Raw genomic sequence first — 27,858 nt, forward strand, 5'->3', positions numbered from 1 at the left:
TGGTTTCCACGAGTCTCCATGAAATAAAAACATAACTGTTTCAAGACCTTCATTAATGACTCTCTGATGGACATCGTCTGATTGCTGAGTCATGTCGAATTGTGTGCTGGTTCTCAAAAGGCACAGAGGAAGATCTGGCTCTGAATGGGTGGCAAAAAAAAAGAATAGTTAGATATGCCTGTATCTCTTATCACTTTCCTGGTCTATTTCAGAAACTGATGATCTACTGGGATTTTCCCCAACAACCAACTCTAGGGTTTACAGGGAATCATCTGAAAAAGTGAAAAGTGGAAATATCCACTGAGCATCAGTTCTCTGGAGTGAAAATACCTTGTTGATGTCAGAGGAGGATGGCCCAACTGCTTCAAGCTAGCAGAAAGGCAAAAACAACTCAACAACTTGCTACAACCAAGGAATGCAGAAGAGCATCTCTGAATGCACAACTCGTTAACCTTTAAGCAGATGGGCTGGAGGAGCAAAGACCACACCACCAAAAGTGGACAAAAGATTTGAAAAATATTGGTCTGGCGAGTCTCATTTTCTGCTGCGACATTTGAAAGGCAGGGTGAGAATTTCCAGCACCTTGTTGAAACTACACTGTGAGGCATTAAATCAGTTCTGAAGGCAAAATAGGGTTCAAAGTGTACCTAATAAAATCTCTGGTGATTGGATAAGCGTCTAATTTTCACAGCTAGATGTGCTCCTTTATTGGCTCTCTGAGTTTAGTCCCTACTCCAAGGTGTTAAGTCTTGCTTCTCAGCAGCCATTTAAAAACAACCACTTACTGGGGCAGTTATTTTAAATAATTATCTTAATTTAAATGCTCGCCTGCACTGTAAAGAGTCACCAGGGAAATCTGACAGAAACTTCACCTTAAAAGTTTGCTGACTTTGCCTTAAATTCAGGTTTTAAAAGGCTTTCTTCCCCCCTTCTAATTATACCGATCCCACCATTACTCCCACTGTAGAAGGTTGGTTTTTGTAAATGAGCAGCTTGACCAATAAATAAATAAATTTCACATGCTTTTAAATGGGAAATCCTGATGTTTTAACCCATCAATAAACACTGAACTTAACAAAAACACAGGTTTACTTCCAGTGAATCTGAGCAGTCAATAAACCAGGTGTCAGAATGGAAAAGCATGTTTATTTGATGAACACGTGCTTGCTGTGATCATGAAAAGTGGCCTTGCACCAAGCATTACCATTTCCACAGTTTAGTTTTACTGCAATGGATGGCAAACATCATCATACACGTCCCCGTTTCGACAAGTACCACACAAAGACGTTAAAGGTTTGAACTTTAATCGATGGAGGAAAAATATCAACAGGATCACACTACAGAGTGGAAATAATACAGAGGGGGTGGGGGGAGGTACTGAAAAACTCTTATTTGGAGACAAATACACCACATTATTTCTTTACAATGGATTATATGTACATATTAAACTGGTTGGAAGCAAAAACAAACGAAAAAGCTCTTTAGAGAAAGCATATACCAGTGAAAGATGATCTGCCCTTGATAATTCTCAAAAGTTAATGTCTGCATATGTTTTTATACAAAATAGATTTTCAAATAATATTTGGGTAGTGCAAATTTTTTTTTCTTTTCTGATTTTTAAAGATTCAAGCTGGTTGATTACTTTCACAAACAGTTTGCGTGTGAAATAGACTGACTCCTATCCTATTCACAGTATTACACAATCCGACCAAAGCCTCCACGTTAGAGTAAAAAGAAACAAAACTGTACATTTGTCCTGTCTGCACTTGCTTTGGTCACCTTGTAGTCAAACATCTAACAGGCTGTTGTTTTTTGTGCAATCTGGGTGGACTGATTATTGTTTCCTGAATATCCTGAAAAGCTGGCCTGCAGAGATCAAAGTCAGTCTCCTGTATGTAAATAGCTTATATAGGAAAGAAATGAAGGAAAACAAGAAGTAATGTAATGTTATGCTATGCTATGATGATGGTGTTTCTATTGCATATTCAGATGTCCTCCTCAAAAATGTACACACAAGACATTTTTGAGCAAGAAGAGGCAAGTGTGCGATTTTATCTCTCTCTCTTTCTATATATATACATATATATATCTCTATATATCTGTGTGTGTATATATACCTGTTTAAATGAAGAGCAGCAGCAGTAGAGACTTGGCTACACTGAATGTGAAAGTAACCCAAGATGATTTCCACATATCTGAAACTGATAAGCATCTGTTGTCTGAGCCTCAGTGAGAGTGATGCTGGTGGCAGCAGAGTCATTAAATTATTCTCATATATTAAATTTTTAATCTTTGTTTGGGGGGGGCGGGGGAAGAAGGGAATAAACATAAAATGAAAAATAAACACCAAGAGACATCTGGGGAATCCAAACTTGTTTTTGGTTTTTAGTGTCAGAACTGAGCACAGACAGCTACACGCTGTGTGAATCAGACAGCTTAAATAACCTGAGAATGGCGGAGAAATTTTTTTTAGACTTGTTGTGGGGGATAGATTGGCCACTGGACAGTTTTACGTTTTTCCATATTTAAATACACGAGTGAAATAAATGAATTCCTCTTTTAAGGGTCACATTCATGTAAAAAAACAGAAGAAGAAAAAAAAAGGGGGGGGATGTTTGGAAACATGGCCGACTGACTGGTGAAAATTCCCACTTACACCCCACAAACACACACCTACATTAACGTGTGTTTATACATCTGTGTTACATATAAAACTCCGTTATCTCTTAAAACAATCCAGTGTCCTGAACTGCAGATCACTCAGGACTTTTTTTTTTTTCTCCATTTAAGACAAAGCTTCAAAGTTTGGGCTCGTTTCCGCTTCTCATACAATACTGACCGACTTTCAGCATCACTGAAAACAGACAAAACAGGAGTTTGGCACTGAAACAGTTCCCAGAGAATAAAAAGGATCCATTTTGCCTGCCTCCCCAAAGCAGTAACGCTACACTCGGACTGTGACGGGACTCTATGAGGTGACCGGTGATACGTGCTTTTTTTTTTTTTTCTTAAATGCCGGGACTCGACCACAATGGCAAACAAACAAACATGCAAACATACGAAAAACACAAGCAGACGCTGGACACGTTGTCTAGGGAGGGGACGATGCCTGAGCCGAAGTGCTCGTTACACAAGCCGTCTATCATACAGACTGTTCGTTCTCAAAGGAATACTCTGACATTTTGACCAGTATTCTGTAAAATGTCTCATATCCCTACAATGAATATGAAGCTGCAGGCACAGAAAGAGTGTAGAGAGGGGAACATCTGGCATGGTTTCATTTAAAAAACATAAGACAGCCAGGACCTTTAACACCTCATTAATACCAGTTAGATTGTGTTTGTTTAGTTTATACAAAAAAACTAATAAAAAAGCCAGAAATACCAAACTAGCTTTAAACTCCAGCTTCACATTCACCGTACAGATATGACAGCGGGTTAGCTGCATTCCCCCAAAATGTCCAGCTATTCCTTTAACGAATACAATAATACATGAGCTTTCAATTAAAATAATAAAAAAAACAAAACCCCAAAGCAGAAGCTTATTGAGAGCAGAGATATACTGTATGTATCACATCATCATCTTTACCAAACACACTTTGTAAAAAGAGCTTAAAAAGTGAAAGACGGGTGTTTCTCCTTCCACTTTGAGCCACGTTAAAAACCACAGAAATTTCCTGATTAATCAAAAATGACATAAACTTGCAAACACAATAAGAATAAGCCCTCTCTCTTGTGATTGGTAGACGCAGATATCCATCCAACTGTGGGACTACCGCTGAAGGAGCACGGACTAAAGCGAAGCGCAAAAATGGGCTACTTCCTAAAAAAGCAGCTCTACTTTCCATCTAAAGTCAAACAGGAAAGACAATTTAAACAGTCTTTCTTCACAGCCTTTTAAAGCCTTAAGCAGAGTACAAAGTGCTCAAATCGCACCTAAAGACTCCCGTGTATGTGTGTCTGTGTGCAGGAGGAAGCAGGCTCTGAGCGTCGTTTAACAATAAGGATCATTTCTACACGTGAGCGATGGACTGAGCTGCCACTTCTAAAGATAAAATACAGCCACTGGAAAATCAAAAAGGAAAACTCGAAAGAAGTATAAAAAGTACAATCAACAGACGATGAAGGTAGACCATGATGGGATAAAGAGGAGTACGGTTGGAAGAAAAATGGCTAAGTGATCGTTGAAGCAAAAAAGGCACATGTTTTTTTTCCCTTTTATAATAAAAGACGTGTGTAAACCTGGAAGAGGTCAGCTTGTGAAAGAAATAATCCTTAGAACGATGGATGTCTCTTAACAGTCCCATAGATTTGTTTCGTAATTTCCAAAGTTAATTAACAAAACAAAAACAAAAGAAAGAAAAAAGAAAAGCCACGAAATACGCTTTTTAAATGACTAGAAAAAACACTTTTCCCCCGTATGACTGATAAAACATTTTGTTACAACTTGCTATAAAAACTAAAAGTGGAACATACAGTCTAAAAGCCTACCGACGAGCATGTTAAGCTTCGCTACCCTCTTGGGTAACATCAACCTGGGTAATTGTATAAACTGTCATAATTTGAAAATGTAGAAAATACTATCAGAACCTGTACATAGATATTTGTTCAATCTATTTTAGATAACGTTCTGAATTTGAAGGTAAGAAACCTGAGATGACGTTGATGTTAGTCTAGTTCTTCTGTGATTATCTTTTATCTTACAAACAATTCCTACTCATTGTTACACACTACATCTTACACTGTTCAACAAAACCAAACCTCTTGTGCTTGCCGTTTCTACACAAACATCTCCGCCCTCTCCCATCAGACCCGTGAGCCACTACACAAGAGTTGCATACGTGCTCCCAAAATACATCATCCGCGCCTGGGATCCTCAAGTCTTCTGGGGTTGGGGTAAGGGTGGGTGAGTCCGGTTGGGAAGGGTGGTGAGGTGAGGTGATGTGGTGGGACTTTTTTTCTTTCTTTTGTTTTTTTAAGGCATTGTGTCTGTTACGGGGGTGAGTCATCTCTGGTGGAAGAGCAGAGGTTTGATGCTCCCAGCCTTGAATTTTGGTAACTGGTTGCTGATGATCTCTGCCAGCATCTCTGGGAACTCCACGCTCAGGGATTTATTCACAAAGGTGTAGAAGCAGAAACTCAGCAGACCGCCGACCATCTGGAGAGAACGCAAGAGGAGGAGACATCAGAATGTGATTAACATAAAACACATGCAAGAGTTTCCAGAGTAATCGTTTACAACTATGAGTGGCATTTTAAACAGTCCATCAGATAAACAAATATTTCTATGTCAAGACGATCCTCCACTGCTTTAATAATGCAGATCCACTCTGTGGGGAGGCCAATTGATGCCTGATAGAAAATCAGATTGGACCACCATCTTTTATGCTTTTACTTTACTGGCAGTGTATTTTTTAGATTATACTGAAAACTGAAGCTGATACCAATCTGATGCTTTCGAGAGAATATTGTGATCGAAATCTGACCATACTTTTCTGCTTTCATTATCCCATCAACACCACTGGCTGAAAGTGTCCTATTTATTAAGGACATGAGTTTCAGATACCACTCATTGGCTGTACATACTTTACTTTAGGTCTAGGACCACATGTTTTGTCTTCCATTTGTCCACCTTAAAATTTTAAGGCAAAGATTTCAGCTAACAGCTCTTTGGGAATCCCCTCCCTGGTATAAAAATACAATTTTACTATTATTAATAAAATATTATTTTACAATTAATACTGTTTTGCATGATCTTTTAAGTAAAGAAATGGGAACAAATGTGTTTTTGGAGGAGGCTGCTAATAACAAACTGCCTAAAAAACACAATTTCAGATGTGCAAAGTTGTCTGTTATTTGTAGACAACACTGATTCATTCTGTGATTCACAGGTCCGTGTTAAGTGACATTCTTAACTTTCCTCTGAAAGTTGTACAAGGAGTGAAAATGAGTGAAAAAGCAGCCAATGTCTAAAAAAAAAAAAAACTTTGAAAAGCCTGTAGTACTACTGCTCAAGACCAATTTAGAAATTACAAAAAATCAAGACTTGTGCACAGTACTCTATGCTGGATGACAATGCTACATGAAAACCTACAAACAAACTGCACCAGCAATGTGTAGCTTTGAAGGTGGGGTCACTAGTATCACTTTGAGTATTAAATCAGCCTTTTTGTAATCTGAAGTTTTCAGGTCTTGATTGCATTCTCAGACAAAAGCAGTTCATTTTCACACTTTAATTTTTGTGCATGTGTGCTAGCCCTCCACTAGCTTACTCCTTGCTTCTAAAGCCGTATCACTTTCACACAGCTGCTTCTGGTTCACATTCAGCAATCTAATAAAGTAGGTTGAGTTCCTCCTAGATTGGATATTTGGTTTCTGAGTCTCTCATTACCTTCTGGCACCATGTTAGCGGAGGTGCCAGAGCAGGTGACCACTGACAAGTGACGGGTGATGTGATTGGCTCGGGCTGCTGGCTTTTTATGCACAGCGTCCAGCTGAGAGTCAAAAGCCAGGCAGCTTTCATAATATTGTCTAAAGTGTCATTTCTCCTATCTTTTCTTTAAGTGGTGGTCCATCTGCACCGGGGGTTCGTTCCAGTTTGTTCCCCACAAAAAGGTGTTTCTTTATTTATCTTTATTTATTACGAACCTCAGTCAGTGTCTCTGATATATCACACTCTCTTAATTGTCAACATTAAGCAACTGAGCAAACCCTGCACAGATAGTTTCTGATCAATTTTGCTGCATTTTAGGAAGTATTATCAAATCTGTACTTTTCTGTTTTCTATCACTGAAACAAGTCTCCCTCAAATCTCTCTGCACATTAAACTAATTAATCTGATTAGTTACAGATAACAGATCATTGTTTAAGGATTTAGGGACTGCAGACGGTCAATAACGACTTGCTGGCGCTGATAGATTTTGCGATCATGTGCTCAGTCTTTGTACCTCATGCATGGAATCCAGCAACTTGGTGAGCTGATAGAATCGCTGCCAGTTCTGGCTGGAGTTCTCCTCACGCTTCACAATGGCTTTTCCTAGCTCCTTGATATACGACATGCGAATCTCATCAAACACTGCTTGACTCTTCAGGCCGTCCTTTGGCACTGTGGGAGAGGAGGACACTCAATGTTAACGTCGCGGAAATAAAATCAGGACAGTGTACCTCACTTTTACTGCCTGTGTCTCACGCTACAGTCATCACACTTCCAGGTTTAAACTGCAATCATGGAAGAGTATTTTAAACACCATTAACTATAAAACATCCATGCTGTGAAGGACACAAACAGCACCTAATGACTATCCAACTAGTCTACAGGGCAGAGATCTAGCTATGTAGATTATATAAATGTGTTTAAGTATTAAGTGTAGTCTGGCACCTTTAATTCTGCAGCACTAAATTATCACACACCACAACGCAGTTTTGTAAACTTCTGTACTCAATCAAAACTACGTATTAGTTTAACTGAGAAAGTGCTGAGATGTGCCTTGTGCATCCATCAACACTCTCTATAGTATTGGATTGAGATAATGACTTTTGTAACAGCAGTTCAGCTGCTCTCAGGTGGAAGTCTGACCTGTGCTGAGCAGCAGCAGGACCTTCATGCACAGGTACTCATCGTGGGAAACCTGCAGCCGGACAAACTCGCTGCAAATCTTCAGCATCTGCTCAAACTGGTCGGTCATGTAGGGCAGCTTCATCCTCTCCCTGGTGGGTTCAGACAAAGACATTTCAGAATACTTCTCCTGTTGTACTTCCTATAATATTTCTGTACATTTAGTGTCCATGGTCGTGATGTAGAAGGGTGAAAATGCATTTTTCCATTTAGTACAGATCATTACAGTAATCAGTTTATATTGTGAGTTACACCAAAACATGAAAACCTCAAAAATAGGATATAGACTAAACTATCTGCTTCTATTAGATATTATTCTAAGGAAGGTATTTTAAAGGGCTAATCTCTGTTAAGGCTAGCGTCCTAACTTCCAGTTGATAAGTGATCCTCCTGTGCAGTGTTTAATGGCGTCTTCTCGAACACATGTGCTGCCTCTACACCAAGCTTTGTGAAATACACCTGGGCAATGTTTGCAACATGTCACTGACAAACAAACTTGAGGTCACTGGTCCTTCAACCTCTGTTCTCTGATAACATGATTGATGTTTATGGTGAATGCTCTAACAGCATTACCTGTAAAATGAGGATAGTTCAATATCACTCATCATTCAAGATGAGCCTCTCTTTATCTCTGCTACTCTCTCTTATCTCAAGGTAAGACAGCTCACAGTGGAGTACAGTGACACTTAACCTATAAATCCCTGCAATGATTAATTTCAATACAATTTCATCTTGTATATACAGAGCCCAGGAGGTGTCATTCCCCTAAAGGAATGAGCACAATGACACACAGGTAGCTGCAGTCCTTTGCTAGTTAACTTACGTAATCCAGTGAGAGAGCCACTGTTTAGTAACAGGCTTGCCAACATGGGATTAGCCCATGAAGCAAACAACTGATCCTCATGTGCAAGGCTTCAGGCACCAGTATTCCCCCTGCATTTGTTGCTTCGCACGCCACTGCAATGTCGTCACGAAGTTGCTTCTATTTATGTCTGCTGTTTAGGTGAAGGAAGCTACCGCAGTACTCTCCCGAATCATAAGTGCCCACACTCAGAAGATAACGCCACATCAGCACTGGTATAGGAAGGGAAGCAGTTAAAATCAGAAGCAAAGACTTTACAGTCTTTTGTTTTATTCCAGAAAGCCTCACAACACACCAACGCGCTAGCGGCATAACCACCGTGTAACAGGGGGCATGGTGAGCATAAAAACAAGCATCAACCCTAACAGGCTTGGATGTCTAAGTTAACATGCCCCCCCACCTGGCTGTATGGCGAGGACTAGGCGGTGACTGTCAGAGAGGAGCCATGATGACATCTGATGATCAAGGTATTCAGCTGGACAGTTAAGGCTTCAAGTTGTAAAGGAAAAAATTGTATCACCCGACTAGTTGGTGTGTGCTTGTTCACAGTTGGCAGCTAGGTGAAATTTGTTGCAAAGAGGGTGCTGCACCAAAAACCTCCTTGTAATTGCTCTGGCCGAAAGCACTCCCCAGCAGTTTGCATGGTAGATTCCAACTTGTGTGCAAACAAAAGCCAACTACTAGCTAAGTAGTTGGGGCTTGTGTAATATACTTGGATATTTATATTGAGCCATTTGTATATATTGGAGCTCTGTTTACGGACAAATCTGCATCTTTCATACAAACTACAGTTGACCATGGCAATCACAATGTGGTTTTTAGTGCAGTGCTATACATCTCCTTCACCTTGTCTCCAGTACTGTTTGGGTAGATGAACAAGAGGGTATGAAGCCAATACTAACACAGTGTTCCCCATAGCGAGACAACAAACGAATGTTTGAAAGAGATTATTTTTGGCAAATTATGACAAAAGACAGGCAGCAACTGAAGTTTGTTTGGAGCTGACTAACAATAGAAAACACACCCTCGTCAGATATTAATTATGATCATGCTAATTTTAAGCTTCTGATTAGGGGGAAGAAATGAAAAGCAAAAGGCCTATTATAGCCCTAAGCATGATAGCTCTGACAATGGCTCAGTGCTCTCAGATTCTGTAAGAAGGATCAGACACAGATTACTAATGAGAGCAGACAGACACAGTTTGAATGTTGGTAGATGGGACACACAGCAGAGAGCTGCTCTGATACACTTCAACAAGCAGATGTTTGTGCTTGAGTCACCTGGTCGTCTATGTTTTTACTTTAACAATCCCGACAGCGGTGATGCATTATTTCACTTATTTTAAATATATATCGGTCTAGTCGTCCTTTAGGTATCAGACGATTTAGAATGCTTAGCAATACTTACTCATTGATGACGAGGTCTGGCGCAAAGCACAGCATGTTGCCGTTGCACTGCTGGTAAGACCTCCAGCCCAAACTAAAAGTCATGAGGAAGAGCCAGGAGTACTGCAGCAGAGTCATCTGGTCATCCAGGTGCAGGTTCCTGAAACCTGAGGGGAAGGACGTGGAAATACCTCAACTGGGTTTCAAAGCAGTCACGATATAATATAATTATATTCATTTTCCAGATGTGGTCTGTGATTTACTAGACAACTGTTTGCACAGACTTTAAAGAGGGATCACTGTTGGTGAACACACAAGACTAAGCTTAACACGGAAAACACCCAGAGTGACATTTGCTTCAGAAAGACAATAGCAACCAGTGAACCTGTGGTTAATACCACAAACATGATATTTATGCATTTGCATGTAAAAGAACAAAGAAGCTTCTCCTCAAATACATAGCTTAAAATGTTAATAAAGGACATGGTGGAACTGTCATTAAAAACAGGTCTTTTGAAAACTACACTGAAATAAACTACATGGAGTTGCAGAGCATGGAGTCCTCGTTACAAAGAATCTACATTTGAGAGTTTGGCAGCACAAAAAACCACAAAGACAACAGTTCGCAGAGATGTGGAAAAAGCGATAAGGTCAGATGAGTCATCTGTCACTATATTCTCTGAAGGTGGGCGAGCGTATGTGTGGTGCACGCCAAGAGAAGGGCACAGTAGGGTTGTGCAGATGGTCAAAGTGACTGATGATAGCTCGCCAATCAAGGCCATTTTAGCTCATTTTCCCTTTCATGCATTAAAATATCATTAATATGATGTTCAGCATAAATCTACTTATTTCAACTAATTAGTCTAAAATGAAATGTTGACGTGTAGAGATCTCTTAATGCTGAAGTGAGAAACAAACTCATAGATTTGTGTGTTTCTCTCTCATTTGTTGCATACTGATTTGGTGTATGTGGGCCACTCGCTGTACTTTCATGGAGGGTGGATCACACTATCCTAACCTCTACCCTAACCCTTAACCTCCTCTGTGGGATCCCACAGGGTGACAATCAGACTGTCGAGCAAAGAGGCCAGCCCTACAGAACAAACCTAAATGCTTGACTCTTACAGTTCTGGGTTTTTCCTGGTTCTGTTTAGTTGTTGGGGGCATTTTTGCTGTCATGGTTTTGTTCCCTTAGAGGGCACAAATCAATAAAATGTTCTTCTGTTTGTCTTTTCACTGTAATTAACCTGCAAGGCTCCCATCACTTACGACTGAACACCAGTGGGAGGTTTTGTAGTGACATGTAAACATGGCAGACTCTCTACCACCATCATCGAAACACCTAAAAATGGGATATCTTTTGGAGAAACGATGATCTATCCCCCGAGTAGCATTACAGAGACTTGAAGCTGTTCTGCTACCAGTTCAATTCAGTTTTATTTATATAGCACCAAATCACAACAGTCGCCTCAAGGTGTTGGTGACGACACCTTGCTAAGACCCTTTAACTTATCACCTGTCTGTTACTATTTATACTTTACAAATTCCCCACCGTAAGCTTAATCACACCAAGCACCACTAACCTGGCAGAGCCTTGGCCCACTTGACGGCAGAGATGACCTGTCGGCCTCCAAGCCTGTTGAGAGTGGTCATGAGGCGGGTGGAGTTGTCGGGCAGGGTGCTGTCATAGCCAGCGTAGATGGTGTCTGGCTCTATCGCCTTCAGCAGGGATAGCATTGTTGGAACGAGCTGAGGCATGCACTTGGGTACGAGGGAGCGGGTCTCAACTGGCGGAGAAGGTGCAACCTCTGGTGGGTTGCTCTGCTGGACACCCTTTAACCGATTCTTCTTTAATTTGCGAGCTTCGGGAGACAAAACAGGGGTGAACGGGTGCAAATAAAACAACTCAACGCATCTGATATATCCATGCGAGTGATGCATACCTTCCAGATTCATGCCTGCCATCAGACACTTTCGGAATCGGCAGGCTGGGCAGTTCTTCCTCCTGATTTTGTCTATTATGCAGTCATTCCTCCCTGCACACAGGTAATTATGTTGCCCTGCAGCACACAGAACAGCACACAGATCCATGTGTTATTTACCTTAAATGTTAAGGCGAACACTGCATGCTAAATCTACTGAAGTGTTTCACAGTCTTTTAAAACATTAAGCCATCAACTTTAGCATTATAACCCCTGTATTTGAGTAAACATGAGAGGCAAACACTAGTAATTACTGTGTAACTACAAGCAATAAATACATGAATGATGATATTTTCAGGCGTTGCACCTTCTACTGCTCTCTTGAAGAAGACTTTGCAGCTGCCGCAGGTGAGAACGCCATAGTGGCAGCCAGAAGCCTCGTCAGAGCACACCAGGCAGATTTTATGAGTCCCGCTCTTTCCTTGTGTGGAGGATGTAGCAGTGCTCCCTTCCTGCCTGGAGATAGAACTGGAAGAAGCAGCATTGTTATTTTTTTGGTTTTTTATATAAAACACAATTTCTTGCTAATGTAATTTTACTGCCTGCCAAAAGTGTTTAAACTGATTCAAATCAAACAGCTGCACAACACAATCAAATTCGTGTAAAATCACAAACTGCATGTTTACACAGTGCTATTTATGCAGCCTTGTCCTATCCAGAATTGAGCTGTAGTTCATATTCATAACTCTGTGCTGAAGCTTTGAAGCAAATAAAAAACAATTTATATTATATATATATATATATATATATATATATATATAGACACACACACACACACACACACTCTAGTCACTATTTTTTCTAAGCTCTGCTTTGATGTCAGCATGTTGAGTGAAGAAAACTTTAAAGTCCCAGCCCTTAAAGCCTAAATTATCTCAACATCTGCGGTCACATCCTAAATCCGGTGGTTTTCATAAAACAGCCCTCCTTCCTGTGATTGAACCACAAACATTTCCAGACCCGGTCAATACTGGTTAAGAATGCACTTGTTCAAAACCGCCACTAGAGGACTTTGCTGCATTCATGAACTTTTCTAACCCAATGGCCACAGCAATGACAACGCCCACACTGAGAGGATATCCAGCCTGAGACGTGCAACAACCGTTTCTGTCCATATGTTTACATGTCTGCTGCTGCAATGAAAACTATTGTATTTGACAATAGCTTCTCCTGAACACCATCACTGCACACAACAAAACACTTACTGAGATTATAGGCAGGGGACTCAAGTTCACTTTTTGTTATACAACATGAGGGTATTAAGATGAAAGCAGGCATTCATGCACTTTCAATGGACAGCGCTGGACCGGAAAACCTGAGTAAAACATCAAAGCATCAAGTCCAGAAGCATTCATAAATCTGATTATAAGAGAAAGGAAAGAAAACCAAAAGAAACACGAGATCTGTGAAAGCTAAGCTCCACTGACAACACACTGCGGTCAATAAATGTCAGTTTTCTATAATCCATACAACTGTGTGATCGTTTCCGAGCTTTCATTTTCTCTGTCTTTCACCACACTGTTTTCTTACACTTCAAATTCAAACCAGTGTTTACTTCCAAATCTTGTTTTATTTAGAAGAGCTGGATGCCGCAAAGTGGAGTGTTACCTAAACAACTCCCTCCTGGTCGGCTGTGAGCGGTGAACGCAGCTTTAAGAGAGTGAACACAGCCACTAAATTCATGAGTAAGCCAGGAAACCAGCGTTTATGATGATTATTTTGAACTTAAAAACAAATGTTTTTAAGATTAACACGAGCAGGATTTCAAAATGTTCGAGGTAGACTACGCAGAAAGAACATTATGATAAATGGGCATGGTGAAATACCAACAACTGTTTTTAAGCCCTGAAAACCAGATTCATCATCCCAGCCTAAGTAGGCGCATTACTTGTATAAATAAAAAACAATCAATCATTTATTTGCAACAGTGGAAAAAGGAAACAAGAAATTACCAACAAATCCACATTCAACAAACCAAACAGTGGGGTAATGGTTTTGCAGTATGTTCCCACTCTCATTATCCATCAAAGTTACAGCAAAGAAGTGACTACAAAGCTTAGACATGTTTATTTTTTAACTGATTTAAGGCTGATGTGGGCTGCACTTTAAAAGAAATATTAAAACTACATGACCGTATTTTAGCTCAGTGTGTGTGATGACAGAGAGAAGAGCCTCCCTCATCCCTCCATCTTTTCAAGTATTCACAAGAAAAACTAGTTCTGCTCAGTGTTGATCAGTTATGCTTTAAATCAACGGCTTCACACCTTGGTTTGCAGGCTACTAGAGATGGCACCATTATCCTGTTATTCTTCAAATACTGCCTCACACGCCAAACTGCTGTCAAATGACTAGGAATTGACCTTTTACAGTTTGCTCTGGACCTCGTGTTTGTTTATTACTGAAAGCTCCACTTTGCAAAAAGCTTTGCATTTTTCACCTGTTTGTACAGTATCATGTAATCCCTCTCATGCTATTAGTGTATTCTTCTTTGATTTTTATTCATATACACTTTGGACGCTAAAATAGTTGGATAAAGTTTTTTATATTTTGGGTAACATGATTACTATTTATTTATTTATTTAGGTAGCAGCCCCACGTGCACCTCACAATACATTTGTAATGTTGTGATGATGTTTTAATCTACCAATACAAATGTTTAAAATATTCACATTTATGTAGCAGCTAAAGACTTTAATAAATTCTGATATTCACTGCTTTCAAGATTAAGGGTCCAAAATACTGAGGATCCAAAATGTTTCAACATTTTAATTAAAGTAATTCTTGACAGCAGGAATGAGGCGTTAGTGCTGATATGATGTGTCGGGCCATTTCCATATTTGCCATTGTGTATTACCAAACATCTCCACTTTGGTCTGTTCGGTCCAAAGGACACTGCTCCAGAAGTCTTATGGCTTGCGAGATGCATCTTTGTGAACCTAAGCTGTGCAGCCATGTCATTTGTCAAGAGGAGTTTTCTCCTGGAACCCTTCCAAACAAGCCATGCATGTTCAGCCATTCAACAATTTCACTGTCATGAACTTCCACTTTTAATATGCTAAATGGCTCTAGATGCCTAAAATGGTAGCTCTTCTGGTTTTTTTGCACTTACTTTGAGCATTGCACCGTCTGACCATGGGCCAAATTTGCAGGGATTTCCACTCTTGGGAAAATGGTTGCACTGTGTTATTGCACACCTGAATGTTCCTTATCAGCAAACTGCCTGAAGGTCTGTTTTAATAGGGATTGTCACACTTGATAAGTGCATTTGATTAGCAATGTCTGGCTGCTACAAACCGTCTTAATTCATATGAAAACAACAAAACTGTACTTAATTTTTAAGACTGGATCTGGAGGTGACATTAACAAGTTCTTTCTTTGCAATAAAGTCTTGTAACAACACCCAGGACACATCATGTCTTTGCAACCATAACTTCTTGATGTACTGTCAAGATGCAAAAACTACACTGCTCTGTTTCCAAAAGAAACTTTGCAAATAATCTTTCAATTAGTTTTGATTTGTCTTTTATTTTGAGAAACAAAACTAATAACAGTGGGACCTGAAATTTTGCAGAAATCCTATTAAGTGGATTGCTCCACTGGAATTTTTCTCAACTCAATCCTAAATGGTTGGATTTGAGAGGACTTGATGACTGACGTGGAATAACCTTTACATTCATTTGGGATGCCAAAGTGAGCCGACAGAAAGTTATGTTATTTTCTAGTGCTGCTCACTTTGCCCTCTCTGCTGTTCTTCCAAACAGACACAAACAAGCCAAGGTCGGGGATATGTCCTTGACCTTGACTGGCTTGAACCTCACTGAACTTTGGTTTATATTTATACACTACCATCACCTGAGAGGGACGGTTGCGCCATCTCTACTTTAACAACAAGATCAATTTGCCAACCATGTAATAAAAAGAAAATGTGACTTCATGATGCATTCAGGTGCACATAGGGCTGTGCGATATGACCAAAATCTCATATCCCGATATTAAGACATCTATCGTCCGATAACGATATAAATCACAAAAATGTAATATTTTCTGTAAATTCTGTGAATCTCGGGCAGCTCGACTTGCGTGAAGTGTTTCCAGCTGGGCGTCGTGTACCTGGAGTCGAGTGTTTTAACGGATGCATGAAACGATACATTTTTAGACACAGGTTGTAACGGCCGCCGTTTTCTTTGTGAGTATTTATTACACAGCGTGCTGCGAGGAAAACCCTGTTCTAACGTTTGAGTCTAAGGTTTATTTTTTAGCACCTGACGGCTCTTTTTTGCTTCTCATCCGTAAATACTCTGCATCTTTCACGTGATTCAGTTTATTTTGAAAAGTCTCAACAGGATCTTGAGCTTTATTGTGAAAGGTTTATGTGGAAAATAAACAAGCGGACACGAGGTGGTTTTACCGTCGTTGTTGCTAACGACAACGCATAAAAACAAGCGCTTGTCCGTCTGTAGTGTGGTTATATTAAATATAAGAGAAAGAGAGAACTTTAGGAAATTAATATAGCCACTACAGTGACCATCAAAATAATGAAAAAATATTGCCGTAAACAGTTTATTTTGCGACACCACGAAACAAACGATAGCGTAAAATGAAACGATAGACATTTTTATATCGTCATCCGATATATATCGTTATATCGAACAGCCCTAGGTGCACATTGTAAACCCCAAAATTTATCCTGTAATGACCACAAATCTTTTTACACTTCATACCCAGAGCACAACTCATAGCCCACAAAAGTTAAGGTGACTCTAGTTAAGCAATCAATATTTTCACATTACCACTGAATCAAGTGTGAAAATGATTGTTAAGCACAAAGAAAAAACAAAAGCAATAAGCAGAAACTCTTAACAGATGTATAAATATGTATACAAATATTCAGAAGAATGCCTCCAAATAACAATGCTATTGTTTCACCCCTGCTGGATGTGTTAAGAAGCTACGGTTTGCCAAAATGTGTCCTGTAACAAAGTTATTAGGTGATAATACGTCGCTATTATATTTACAGCCTTTTCCACGGCTTGGAGTTTTACACAATGCTTCACGGTGGCTATACCAACACACTATACTGTAGAAAAATATAAAGCACCAAATATAAAGCCAGGATGCTTTCAATAACAATTCTATATACAGTTTTTTTTTCCCAATATCAAACTAAAAATCAAATCAATATTTCCTGTCCTCTGCCTTTAAAACATCACCAGTTCTCCACACAGGCTGAACTACAGCTTTACTGAGGCCTATAGATCTGAGAGGTCATGGCTGTGTGGGGGAAATACCATCTGCTACACAGTTCCCTGTTGCATTTGTCACTGAAGACAATGTTTCATGATTTGGGTCTATGTTTGAGGTTTGTGCCACAGCATTTTGGATCACTTATAAGGCCTCTGGATCATACTGCATGATGGGTAACAATAAAATAAAATAAGAAGGCCTCAAATGAGGGTGTGGTGGCCAGCAGGATGGGCGGTGGCTGCTAATGAGTCCAGTCTGATGATGATGATGATGATGTCAGAGGGTTTGTCCTTGACGGGTCCACTGAGATGGTGTCAGCAGAGCAGCTTTACTAGAAGGCTTTGGACTACTGGCTCAAATCCAATTACTGCTGCTGTTAAACGTTTGCAACAACAAAAACAAAAACAACAACAACAACGACGACAACGAGAAGTAACCCTGAAGAGAAGTTGCGGTTGTCTATGACCTTCTCAAAATCTCATTGTGAAATCAGCTGATGAAACTGAACTTCACTATAATATGTGCTGCAAATCTGTCTTTGTGGATTGTCAGATGCAAACCACTCAAAGCTGCAAGGCAATGTGGGGAGACCGAATTTCCTCTTTCTGAAACCATCTGCTGAAGTGCCTGCTCATGATCAACAGGAAGTTCTTGCATTCCCTCCGAGTGTACTCTCGGTCAGAGCTCAGACGCAGAACAAAGGCAGAGACACCCTGAGCTGGGGGCTCGCCTTCAACACAAGCAGTGCTGAGAAAGTTAGCTGCTTAGGAGCGCAATCAATGAGCCTGGGCGTTACGCAGGCAACACACTTGTGTTAATGCAGGTGTCCCAATGCCCTGCTTAACAATTCATAATCCCCTTTAAGCTGCGTGCATCACAAGGAACTTGGCAACCCCCTACTCTCTATACTCCAGCACCTGCCCATTCAGATTATCAGCCTTCAAGCATTTTTCTAAAATGCAGTTATTCTTCTTTTGCAGATGATAAATCACTTTAAGGCTTTCTTACACATATTTCTCTCAATCAAACTACTTGACCTACTTTATAAACAACCACTGCACTGAGTCACCGCACTGAAAAAATTATGACCAATCATTTTACTGGATTTCTCAGCCTCACTTGTGATGGTTGGTTTATTTTACTGGTAATTGCAGCTACAAATATGGATTAACATCATCCCACAAACATCTCATCTTCATCAGACGTTTGGAGCAGAGCCGGTAGAAGTGTGTATAAGGAAGTGCACCACCGAAATAGACAGGAGAACTGGTTTGTGCACTCTGAATCATTTTCATATGCAGAACAATTAAAGAGGTTTTATGAGTGAGTGGTAGGATTTTCTTTCTTTCTGGGCTGGACGTTTCTAAAAATATCTATGATGTGTGGTGTCCAATAATAACAGTATGTTTTTATACATACTGGTGCAACGTCTTTACTCATAAGGGATGCTGTCAAGGCACAGTGAACACTTGAAAAAGCGTACCACTTCAGTGTTACGTCTAAATCAAGGTTTTTCATGGCTGTTGCTTTGTTTCATCATACAGGCACTCTGGACTGTCCCTCTGTGTCACTGTCCACAAAGGGCTACTGTCTTCCTCTTCGTGCTAAATCTGTTTCAATAACAGTGGCAGTTTGTAGCCCAAAGCAGCAACTACTGCTTGGCTTCGAGCACCAGAGGAGGAAATTAGACTCAACTCGCTCCTAAGCATAAGAAAAACAACCCCAAAGGATCCGAGTTTCCATATAAGTTTCCATAATAGAAGCTGTTAGTGCGTGTAGGTGGGAGGTAGCTTCCTGGCTGCAAAATGAATTGGATACTGTAATACCTTTAACTGGGTATTACTGGATGTGGGAGGATCCCATTCCCAAAAGTTTAACATTGCTGACTCAACAACTTCACTGAAGGGAAAAAAAAGCACATATAATGCACAGAGTGAGTCTAGCTATATCCTCTTACCCTCAATATGGGGAATTTCTATAAGCCTATTCAGCATCAAAACTCAACAAAGAGTAAATATAGAAAAAGCAGCACTGTGGTTACAGGGGAATGCAGTAATAATGTGAAAGAGACTGGAATGGCTGGCATTTGATCTGGTGCATTCACTCGGCGCCAGATGTGGGGAGGCGGGAGAGAAAGTAGGTCAGAGGAGTGAGAGCTTCACGGCTGTGCTCTGCGGTCCGCCTTCCTGCCTGAGTGCTCATGACACACCCTCATGCACACATACATGTGCGCACCTACACACTCATGAATAATACACACAGTCAACAGAAACAAATGTCACGCACACACAAGCAGAAGCGATACACAGCAGCTGAAAGTTTCTGCTGACGGTCATGGTCTCTGCCCTTGACTGCAGGAAGTAAAAGCAGGGGACAGAGGGAGAAAGAGGGAGCGAGAGGTAGAGGGCGGATGAGCGAGGAGAGGGGTGTGCCGCGGCAAGACTGTGCAGTGAAATGGGACTCTGACCAAAGACTACTTTCTAAACACAGAGTTAAGGCACAGAGATTAGTATAGGAATACACAGAGGTTTTATTTAAATACGCACAGTTATATATAAATGAATGACTGACCACAAATAACTCAAGTATCAAACCAGCTATAATACCACAGCTGGCACTCATGAAACAAGTTTTAGTTCACCAATACAACTTAAACATACTTTCTAACTTAAAATTGAGGCCCACCACCGCCGCCAACGGTTTGATAAAGATTTCACTAGCTGAACAGGTCTCTGCAATGTCTTATAAATACTGTAGCTGTCATGATGCACAGCCCTGAGGGCATGAATCATACCAACAATTTGATCAGAAGAGCACTGCCTAAAATGTTCACAAAGATGCTTTAGCTGTTTGGTTTTTTTAAACACATGATAAAACATTAAAGAAAGGCATTTTCTGTGGAAGAGAAGAAGCTGCTTCAAAGCAGCACCTGGGTTGAATCAAAGTATTTTCAAGAGATTTACTCTCCCGAGTTTCACTCAGCTGTGAGTCATAGTCAGTTTCCACAGTAGACTCAGTATTCCCACATGTGAAATTCTCTGGAGAGTTACCACGTTAGTGAGATCACCGTCTCGTCCAGGCCCCGTCTTGACTGCACACGAGCTCAGAGTCAGAAGGTCAGATTCACTAAATGCTGCCTGTGCAGCGTCATCAGTCAGACGGTTAAGCCTGCAACCCAAACATTTGTAACTTTGTAACAAATGTTTGGGTTGCAGTAACAAGACATTTGTTGTTACTTTAACAACACATTTGTTACTCTGTAACAAATGATTCATTTTTAATTAGTTAATGTGCCAAATGTGTTCTCAAATCACTTGTTTGAGAGAAAATCTCAGACTCCACTAGAGTATCATGCAGAAAAATGCAGCCAATCCCCATGGCTGCTCCAGGAAAGTAAAGTGTGGCTTTTTTTTGGCCAAAAAAATAACTTAAACGAGGCATCCATTATGAAAATATTTGCTTTAACTTTCCAGAGAATGTACTTCATAAACAGAAAAACTGAGCTAAAGGAATTGCTTGAGTGGAAACTTGAATTTAAGGCCTTTTATATGTGTGAAAACCTAACTCCTAAATCATCCAAATGCACACAAAGTGAAAAGCAGATGCTGAAGCTACACAAGACAACTCTAAGTAACAACGGCTCTATTCAGTGAATCAGTTTCATTACGCCTGCAGACAAAGTTCCTCCAATAAATGCACAAATCTACAAATACTAATCTGCAGCATGCATCAACAACATAATGACAGACAATATGATTATGCTACAAAAAGTAGAGCTCATCTTTATCCTAAAACCATTACAAGATAATGTCAAAGCACAAAGTTCAAATCAATATTTTAATGATGCGTCTGTTGTTTTGTTTTTGTTAACAAAAATATTAATTATCTTTAGTCCAGTGTATTTGCCTTAGTGGGAGCAGCACACCAACCCAATGAAAACCCCTGAGATCCCAAGAAGCCAAAGGGGAAAACTAATTAACTACAAAATATTTACATTATTATTTTTATGGTAGTTTAAATTATGTGCCGTTGTTTAGCTTCAGTGCAGTCTGAGAGTCTTTTTCACCATTTTCTCTCCTCCATTACCATGTGTGTCAGCACAGAAGATACCATTACTCAAATTGATGACTACCTACTCTAAAACCAAAGATGGATTAACAATGACAATCCCTAATGTCTTTAAGAACCCGTGTTGAAAAGATCTTGTGTCTGAATGTTCTTTAAGCTCTAGAATAACTTCAAAACTCGCTGAGATACACCCCGCAAAAAGCAAATCTCCAGAAACCACTGCGGTACAAGTTTGGAAAATGACCAGAAGTCTATAAGTAACAGCTTAAGTGGTATTTATGGTATCTGACTATGCAGAGTGAAGGACTGGTTATGCAACTCTACACAGATGTGCTTCTGTGCAGTCATAAAAAAAAAAAAAAAAAAAAAAGCACACAGCCCAACGGGGATGACTCTCTACAAAGGATAAATCCTACTTGGTTAAGAAGTTCTCCTGAACATGTGAGGACAGTTCAACTCATACAGGGAGAAGTGCAAAAAAATTAAGAAAAAAAAACAAAACACCATGAAAAGCAGAGGTAGTGACTGCAGTGGACAGTTTCCATCATTTTTAACATTCTGTTTCACTTTACTACAATTTAGAACAATGTTCTTTGTATAATAAAGCTCCGTTCCATCTGAAGGGAAGTCTGAAATCCTGAGTTCCCTGTCGGACTTTTCAGCTGGAACGCCCCCTCAAATCGGACTTCCTATTTGTAAAGTTGGAGAGGTTCCACCAAAACCAACTATAGAATTTGTAATGTATACTACTGCTGTTGTGCATTTGTGGCTGACTAAATAAGCCATACACTGAACACCAACCGGACTTCAACTGTAAATGAGCAACGGTGATGTTCTGAAGTGCAAGAAAACAAAACCAAACAGAAATTTGTTATACACTGATTACTGCTAATGAGTGCTCTACCATACGCCAGCGAGCAAAACAAATCCTCTTTTCTGACTTGACTCTGATTTTCTGAGATGGGAGCTAAGCTAAACTACCAATAACGACATGAACATTAAGACAACTAGCCCACAGACCAGCTGTCTGTGACACTGCCCCGTGGTAAAAGTATTGACAGCTGCAACATGTAGAAAACGATCTGCAAACCTATGCCCAGAATTTGCACAGAACAATCTCACAATCATGCCAGTGCCTTTCGTTATCTTTGCAACTTGCATGTTAACAAGGCCTAAGGTTTCCAACTGTGGTTAACTGCATGCTGCTGTAGGTTCATCAGCATCACTCTGTTTCATCCTTTTTCCACCAAAACTTCAAATATCTGCAGATTATTATGAGTAAAGCTTTAAACTCTTAAAGCTGTATTCAAGACAGACCTTTCCCCTACATCTATATTTTTTAAGGCTTCGAAAAAGGCTGAAGAGGCACTCAGACAAACTAAGGTGGATTATTATCTACTGAAGGAATATATTTATACCAGTTCCCTCGATCCATCATGTCTGGTGGTCAAAACCAGTCATGACATGACGAGGGTGTGTATTTCCCGAAATAAACAAAGCTCCACATTTCTTAAAGTGACGCACTCTTGATTAACTGCAAACAGGTTATCTATGAGTCAGTTCATCATACTATAATGCAACGTGATGTGCGGAATTCACAGCGGACGTTTGAGACTAATGGACAATGGACTCATGTTAAGAGTCCTGCACAGAGAGAAAACAAGCAAAAATTTGCCGTTTGTGCTATTTATAAAATGTACTATTTCAGGTCAGCCACTCAGTGTCACGCAATGCCCCCTGAGCCACAATTTTAGAAGGAAGTAGCAGTGACATTGCAGCGTGAGAAGTTTTCTGCATAATGCAAACTGCCTGGTGACCACACAATAAAAACACAGCCCAGTGCTCAGTTCATTTCAAGCCACTAAATGTAACACAACCAGAGTCAAACAAACACCACACAAAAATGACTCAGACACACACACACAGACACTAATAAGACAGTCATCAAAAAGCCAGAGGTGCACACAAAATCATTTGGCCTCACACCACATGGACAGGCATAATCCCATGTCTAAACACACCTTTACTGCTCACAAAGACAGGACGATTAGAGGCTCAAGTGAAATGAAGCTGAGGTGTATCTCATGTCTTAACCAATCTGTTCCTGCTCACCAAGCAGCGTGGCAGCTGTGGAGATGGCACCATGCATCATTTGCACAATACAAACACAACCACTTTGCTGGCCGTGTTGACAGGACGCATTTGTGTGTGCCAAGTTTTAAGCTGATCACTCCTATATCAGATACCAAATCAGACAGCCGTGAATGTAAAAGAGATGCAAATAAAGCAGACAGTTAGACTCTGTGACACACCCCTGTTCGCATGTCAGCCTCGGAGCTGAAATCATAAAATATCTGCAGGGCAGCAAAGTAATTACACTACAAAAGATACTTTGTACGGCCATGTGCACTGCAAACACTGTGATTCCTATTAGCCAGAATGCAAGCTCACTGGAAATACATCATAAGAACAGAAGGAGTCCCCCCCCCTCACTTCTCCTTACACAGAAATAATATGATTATTACATTACGGGCTCAAATAATCTGTTTAGCCTATGATCCCTACTGTTGAATAACTTATCTGTTCTCAGGTTTATTTTAGCACAAAACAGCTGGAAGAGCTACCAAAAATGACTCAATGAGATCTTGCTCTTTTAATAGAAAGCAAAAGAGATAGTGGGATTAGAACATAAACACAACAAATCAGAAAACAGTTGATCACAGAGTGGAAGTGAAACAAGCTATAGAGACTCATACTGATGCTCTTGTCAAGGAAAACAAAAGGATGGCCTGTCTGATTCGAATATAAGTGGAATTCCCCGAGCCTTTAACAGCACATCCTTCCTCTAGATCTCAGCACTTACTACTTCTGGTGCAGCCACGTCCTGTGGAGCGCATCAGTCTGCCTCACAAAACAGGATTAGTAGGTTAGCTATCTTAGAGGTTAAACCATGCTGAACCAAAACACATCAAACAAAAAACGTCTAATTGTATGAGTCACCAATTCTTCAGAATAAGGAAACAGAAACAAAACCCATTCTAATGTTAGACATCATATTGTAATTTCTCATATCTGTATTTTTATTTAAATACAAACACTCGAGTGATAAACTGTGATTTGTGCCATATTGTAATATGGTTGTAATATGGCTTTTGTATACATTTATAGATAAATAAAAGGGCTTAAAATAAATTGCAGAAATACAGAAGAACTTCCTCAAATGTCTGACTGTGGGTATAAAAATAGACCGTCTCTTATCACTGCAAAAAAAAAAAAAGCAGGAAGTTGCACTGATCAGGAACAATATTAAAACTACCAGCAGTCATGCTACTTTGATGTGCACCATCCACCTAAACATCAGTGCCCCACACTAATAGCACCATTGACAGCAGAACTTTAATTTAGTCATTTTTTTTTTTTAGCTAAAAACCCACAAATAATAGAAACTAACTAAAATACAAGGAAGGAATAAAGATTACTGACTGAAAAAGATGCAGGTCAAAACTCAATCCAGCAACTCTTTCTATAGCCATTCACCTATTCTCTTGACTGCTGATCCAATTCTATACAACTGCGTCATTTTCACCTTTTATACAGTTACTTCTGCTCTTGGTATTGAAAAGTAAGCATTTTAGTTTGCTGACTCTTTACTTTTCAAAGCCGATTTTCCTCACAGGGATCAATAGTGTCAATGTAATGTGTTTAATAAATAAAAGTTTAATAAACACTTTAATTATCCAGCATTTAATTTGATGAAGCTAGACGTGACTAGCTGCTTGTGTGAAGTCATAAAGTGAAACGGCCTGGGCTGACACCAACATCTGATAACCATTTTTGTAAGACTGGTTTACCAGAGTTGCCAAAGTCCGATCTGAAAGCAGATAAAGTCTACCAAAGTTGAGACATAAACAAGACGAGTACAACTGAAACTAAAAATCAAATCACGTGAAAACAAAAACAGCAACCGAATTTCAAACACAACTTTCTAAATCACAAGCAGCATTTACAAAAAAAAAAAGAAGAAGAAGAAGAAGAAAAAAAAAAAGTCTCATCTCCTTTTTGTTCTTTTTCTTTTACAGTACTCGGGCTACCTGAGCTATCAAAGATCATCCATATCATGAAACTATTCTCTTGCAAAGGTTATGAGCAGGTGAGATAAAAGGAATGTAAACAAACTATGAATACCCACCAAGGGGGCGCAAGGCCTCTGCATCTAAGATCAAATCTGAGATGCAAACCCCCACTAACACTCTTCCTAGTCAACTAACCGAGAGAAAAAAAAAAAAAAAAACAATTAAAAAAAACAAGAATTTCAGCAAAGGATCTTGAGTATTTGTGGGCAAGTCAGCTCATGACCAGACTGATTTCTGAAGGCCACAGGTCTGCTGCTAAAATGCAGTCTGAACACTGCTGCAGTGGTATTTCAGCACTGAATAATAGATTTCTCTAGACGATGAAATATATGATAAAGGCATTTTTGGTTTAAAACGTAAATAGATAGTGGTTATTTAGATGTATTGAAATGAAGGGTGATAGGACACAGCTGACTGATGTAGACATTTCTTACCTGGTAAAGCTGGTGGGGTAGGAGGGGGAACCTGAGAACCCCTCACCAGCCCTCTGGACTAATGAGTTGTTACCAACACCCTGGCCTCGGTTCCACACCCCACCGATGGTCGTTACTGGGAGGAACAGGCTGGACACTGGCTTCTGCTCATTCTGCAGCTGACTATCACTGCTCAGTGGGTTCACACCAAAGTGGTAGGTCTGTCCTCCTGAAGTGCTGACCCCACAGACTGAGACTGCATTAGTCCCGGCCATGTCTCCGGAAGCCGTGCCACTAATTTGGCAATAACTCTGTCCTCCGGTCTTCTCCTGTTTAACCACACCTGGGGTGCAGAGCTGGATGAAGTTTGCATCTTTTTCTTTTTTCACCATTGCAGACAGAGTGGTTTCAGGGGATAGTGAAGTAGTTGTGGATATGGTAGGGCTGGATTGAGCTGGATTGGTCACACTGCTGCCATTAAGGGCAACAGGCACTGCCCCAGTCGTGTTACTGCTGTCAACTACAGCAGGTTTTATGTCCCTCTCGGATGTCACTCCAAGCAAAGAATCATCTGCAAGAGTAGACAGAAAAGCATCATCCCCTACATAAAAATCTGAAGGGGACCCAGTGAGGTCAAAGTCCTGGAGCAGATCCAGAGTGTTGTCACTGAACAACTTTTGGTTCACATCCATATCTTTCCCAATGGGCTCAAAGGCATTATCAAGGTCAATTGGGTCCTGCTCTCCTTTATCCAAGGAGAAATCCTCCGTTTTCAAATGGAAGAAGTTGGGATCTGATCCCCCAATTAGCGAATCCATGGAGGACTGGGTGATGTCTGCCATACTGGCATCCAACTGGGACAAATTTTCTGACAAGGTTTGATGACCAAAAGTCGTCTGCGTCTGAAGTAACTGCTGCTGGTGCTGGGGTCTCTGATCTTTGGTCAATCCCCGGGGCTCTGGACCGTCTATCAAGGAGCCTACGGTGGCAATGACAGAGGCAGAGGTGAGCTCCTCAGGAAGGGGGCTGTTGTTGAGGCCGTTGGGCACCTGTCCTGGCTGCATCAAAGAGCTGGATGGAAGAACGACAGAGGCGGGAGAGGTGACAGACATGGCACTGTGAGGAGCTACTCTCAACAGACCTCCCTCCTCGGGGCTTTCAGTGTAGACCAGTTTGCTTAAATGGTCATCTCTTCTGTATGCTATCTTCTTCACTCCACCTTTATCCATCTTTTAGGGGGGAGAAGAGACAGACAGCGATAAGATACAGAGTGCAAACACAGATAAATGTGCGGAAATCTACGGAGTTTGATAATAACACATGCACAGAGCAGGTAACTGCAGTTATGTGCAAGACCGGGGGAAAGTTGCCTGATCGCGCCTGATACTCAACGAACTGCAGCTGCTAACTACGCTAGCTGTTAGAAAAATATTATACATGAATGCACACATCTCGACCTCTTATCCACTGCAATTAAAGCAAACACACAACGCGAATTAGACTACACACTGGATGCAGAGACTGGTAAAGTTAAGACAAGTTTAAGACTTCCTAGCGGTAGCTTCTTGCTAATTGTTGACATGCTAGGTAGCAGCTAATGTCGTTGACACTAACATTAGCCTGCAAGGTAACGCAGCCCTTACAACGGCTGGTTTAGCATTAACTGAGCCAACTTACTCCCAATTTATGTCGAGCAACAAACGTACCTATTTAAATGTGAATGATGTATCGTATTTACCCTTGAAATGAGTGGTTGCAGATATGTGTCCACAGGTCGCCTGTCAACATTGTTTTGGTTGATACACCCTGATTGACTATGCTAACGTTACTCCTGTCGCGTCGTATCGTCTCTACATTACGACATCAAATGATAAAACACACCCAGCCTCGGCGTTTTTTCAGCCGTCCAAATCAATCCAGCTGTAGATTTGCATGCAAAAGGTCAGATTGGTCTGGCTACACTGATTGCCAGCTACCCCTTAGGAAAGTAGGCGCTAACCTCTAGGAAAAACATACAAAATGGAGAACTGAAAGAGGCAGCTCCATGGCTGACCTGCTTACTACGTGCAGCCCTGCCCGCTGCTGGCCGCACCGGGGAACTACAGCTGAAGTTCCGATTAAACTTTCAGAAAAAAAATATAAAACGGAGTCGATCAG

The 27,858-nt window shown here is 40.5% G+C and overlaps 1 protein-coding gene across 4 annotated transcripts; it reads right to left on the bottom strand.

Moving 5' to 3' along the window:
- Positions 1-1,283: 1,283 nt before the first annotated feature.
- On the bottom strand, positions 1,284-27,778 carry nr3c1 (nuclear receptor subfamily 3, group C, member 1 (glucocorticoid receptor)). 4 transcript variants are annotated; one of them, XM_013271703.3, is made up of 9 exons: positions 27,583-27,778; positions 25,723-26,930; positions 12,151-12,311; positions 11,805-11,921; positions 11,445-11,723; positions 9,884-10,028; positions 7,576-7,706; positions 6,947-7,104; positions 1,284-5,157 (listed from the first exon to the last, which is right to left on the bottom strand). In XM_013271703.3, exons 2-9 carry the CDS (start codon positions 26,928-26,930, stop codon positions 5,005-5,007), a joined length of 2,352 nt encoding a protein of 783 aa, XP_013127157.1. In that variant the 5' UTR covers positions 27,583-27,778; the 3' UTR covers positions 1,284-5,004. The 4 variants fall into 4 exon arrangements, with proteins under 4 accessions (XP_013127157.1, XP_013127156.1, XP_003445950.1 ...); XM_013271702.3 differs by having other exon boundaries at positions 27,408-27,778; XM_003445902.5 differs by having other exon boundaries at positions 12,151-12,299; positions 27,440-27,777.
- Between the last annotated feature and the right edge of the window lie 80 nt (positions 27,779-27,858).

The sequence above is a fragment of the Oreochromis niloticus genome, linkage group LG2, assembly GCF_001858045.2.
Source record: "Oreochromis niloticus isolate F11D_XX linkage group LG2, O_niloticus_UMD_NMBU, whole genome shotgun sequence".
Taxonomy (NCBI): domain Eukaryota; kingdom Metazoa; phylum Chordata; class Actinopteri; order Cichliformes; family Cichlidae; genus Oreochromis; species Oreochromis niloticus.

Coding starts and splice junctions, on each gene's coding strand:
- nr3c1 (XM_013271703.3), bottom strand. CDS start 26,930: ATGGATAAAGGTGGAGTGAAGAAGATAGCATACAGAAGAGATGACCAT. Junction 10,029..11,444: donor GTGGGCCAAGGCTCTGCCAG/GTTAGTGGTGCT, acceptor CCTTCCCCTCAG/GTTTCAGGAACCTGCACCTG. Junction 5,158..6,946: donor TGCTGGATTCCATGCATGAG/GTACAAAGACTG, acceptor CGTTCTCTCCAG/ATGGTCGGCGGTCTGCTGAG.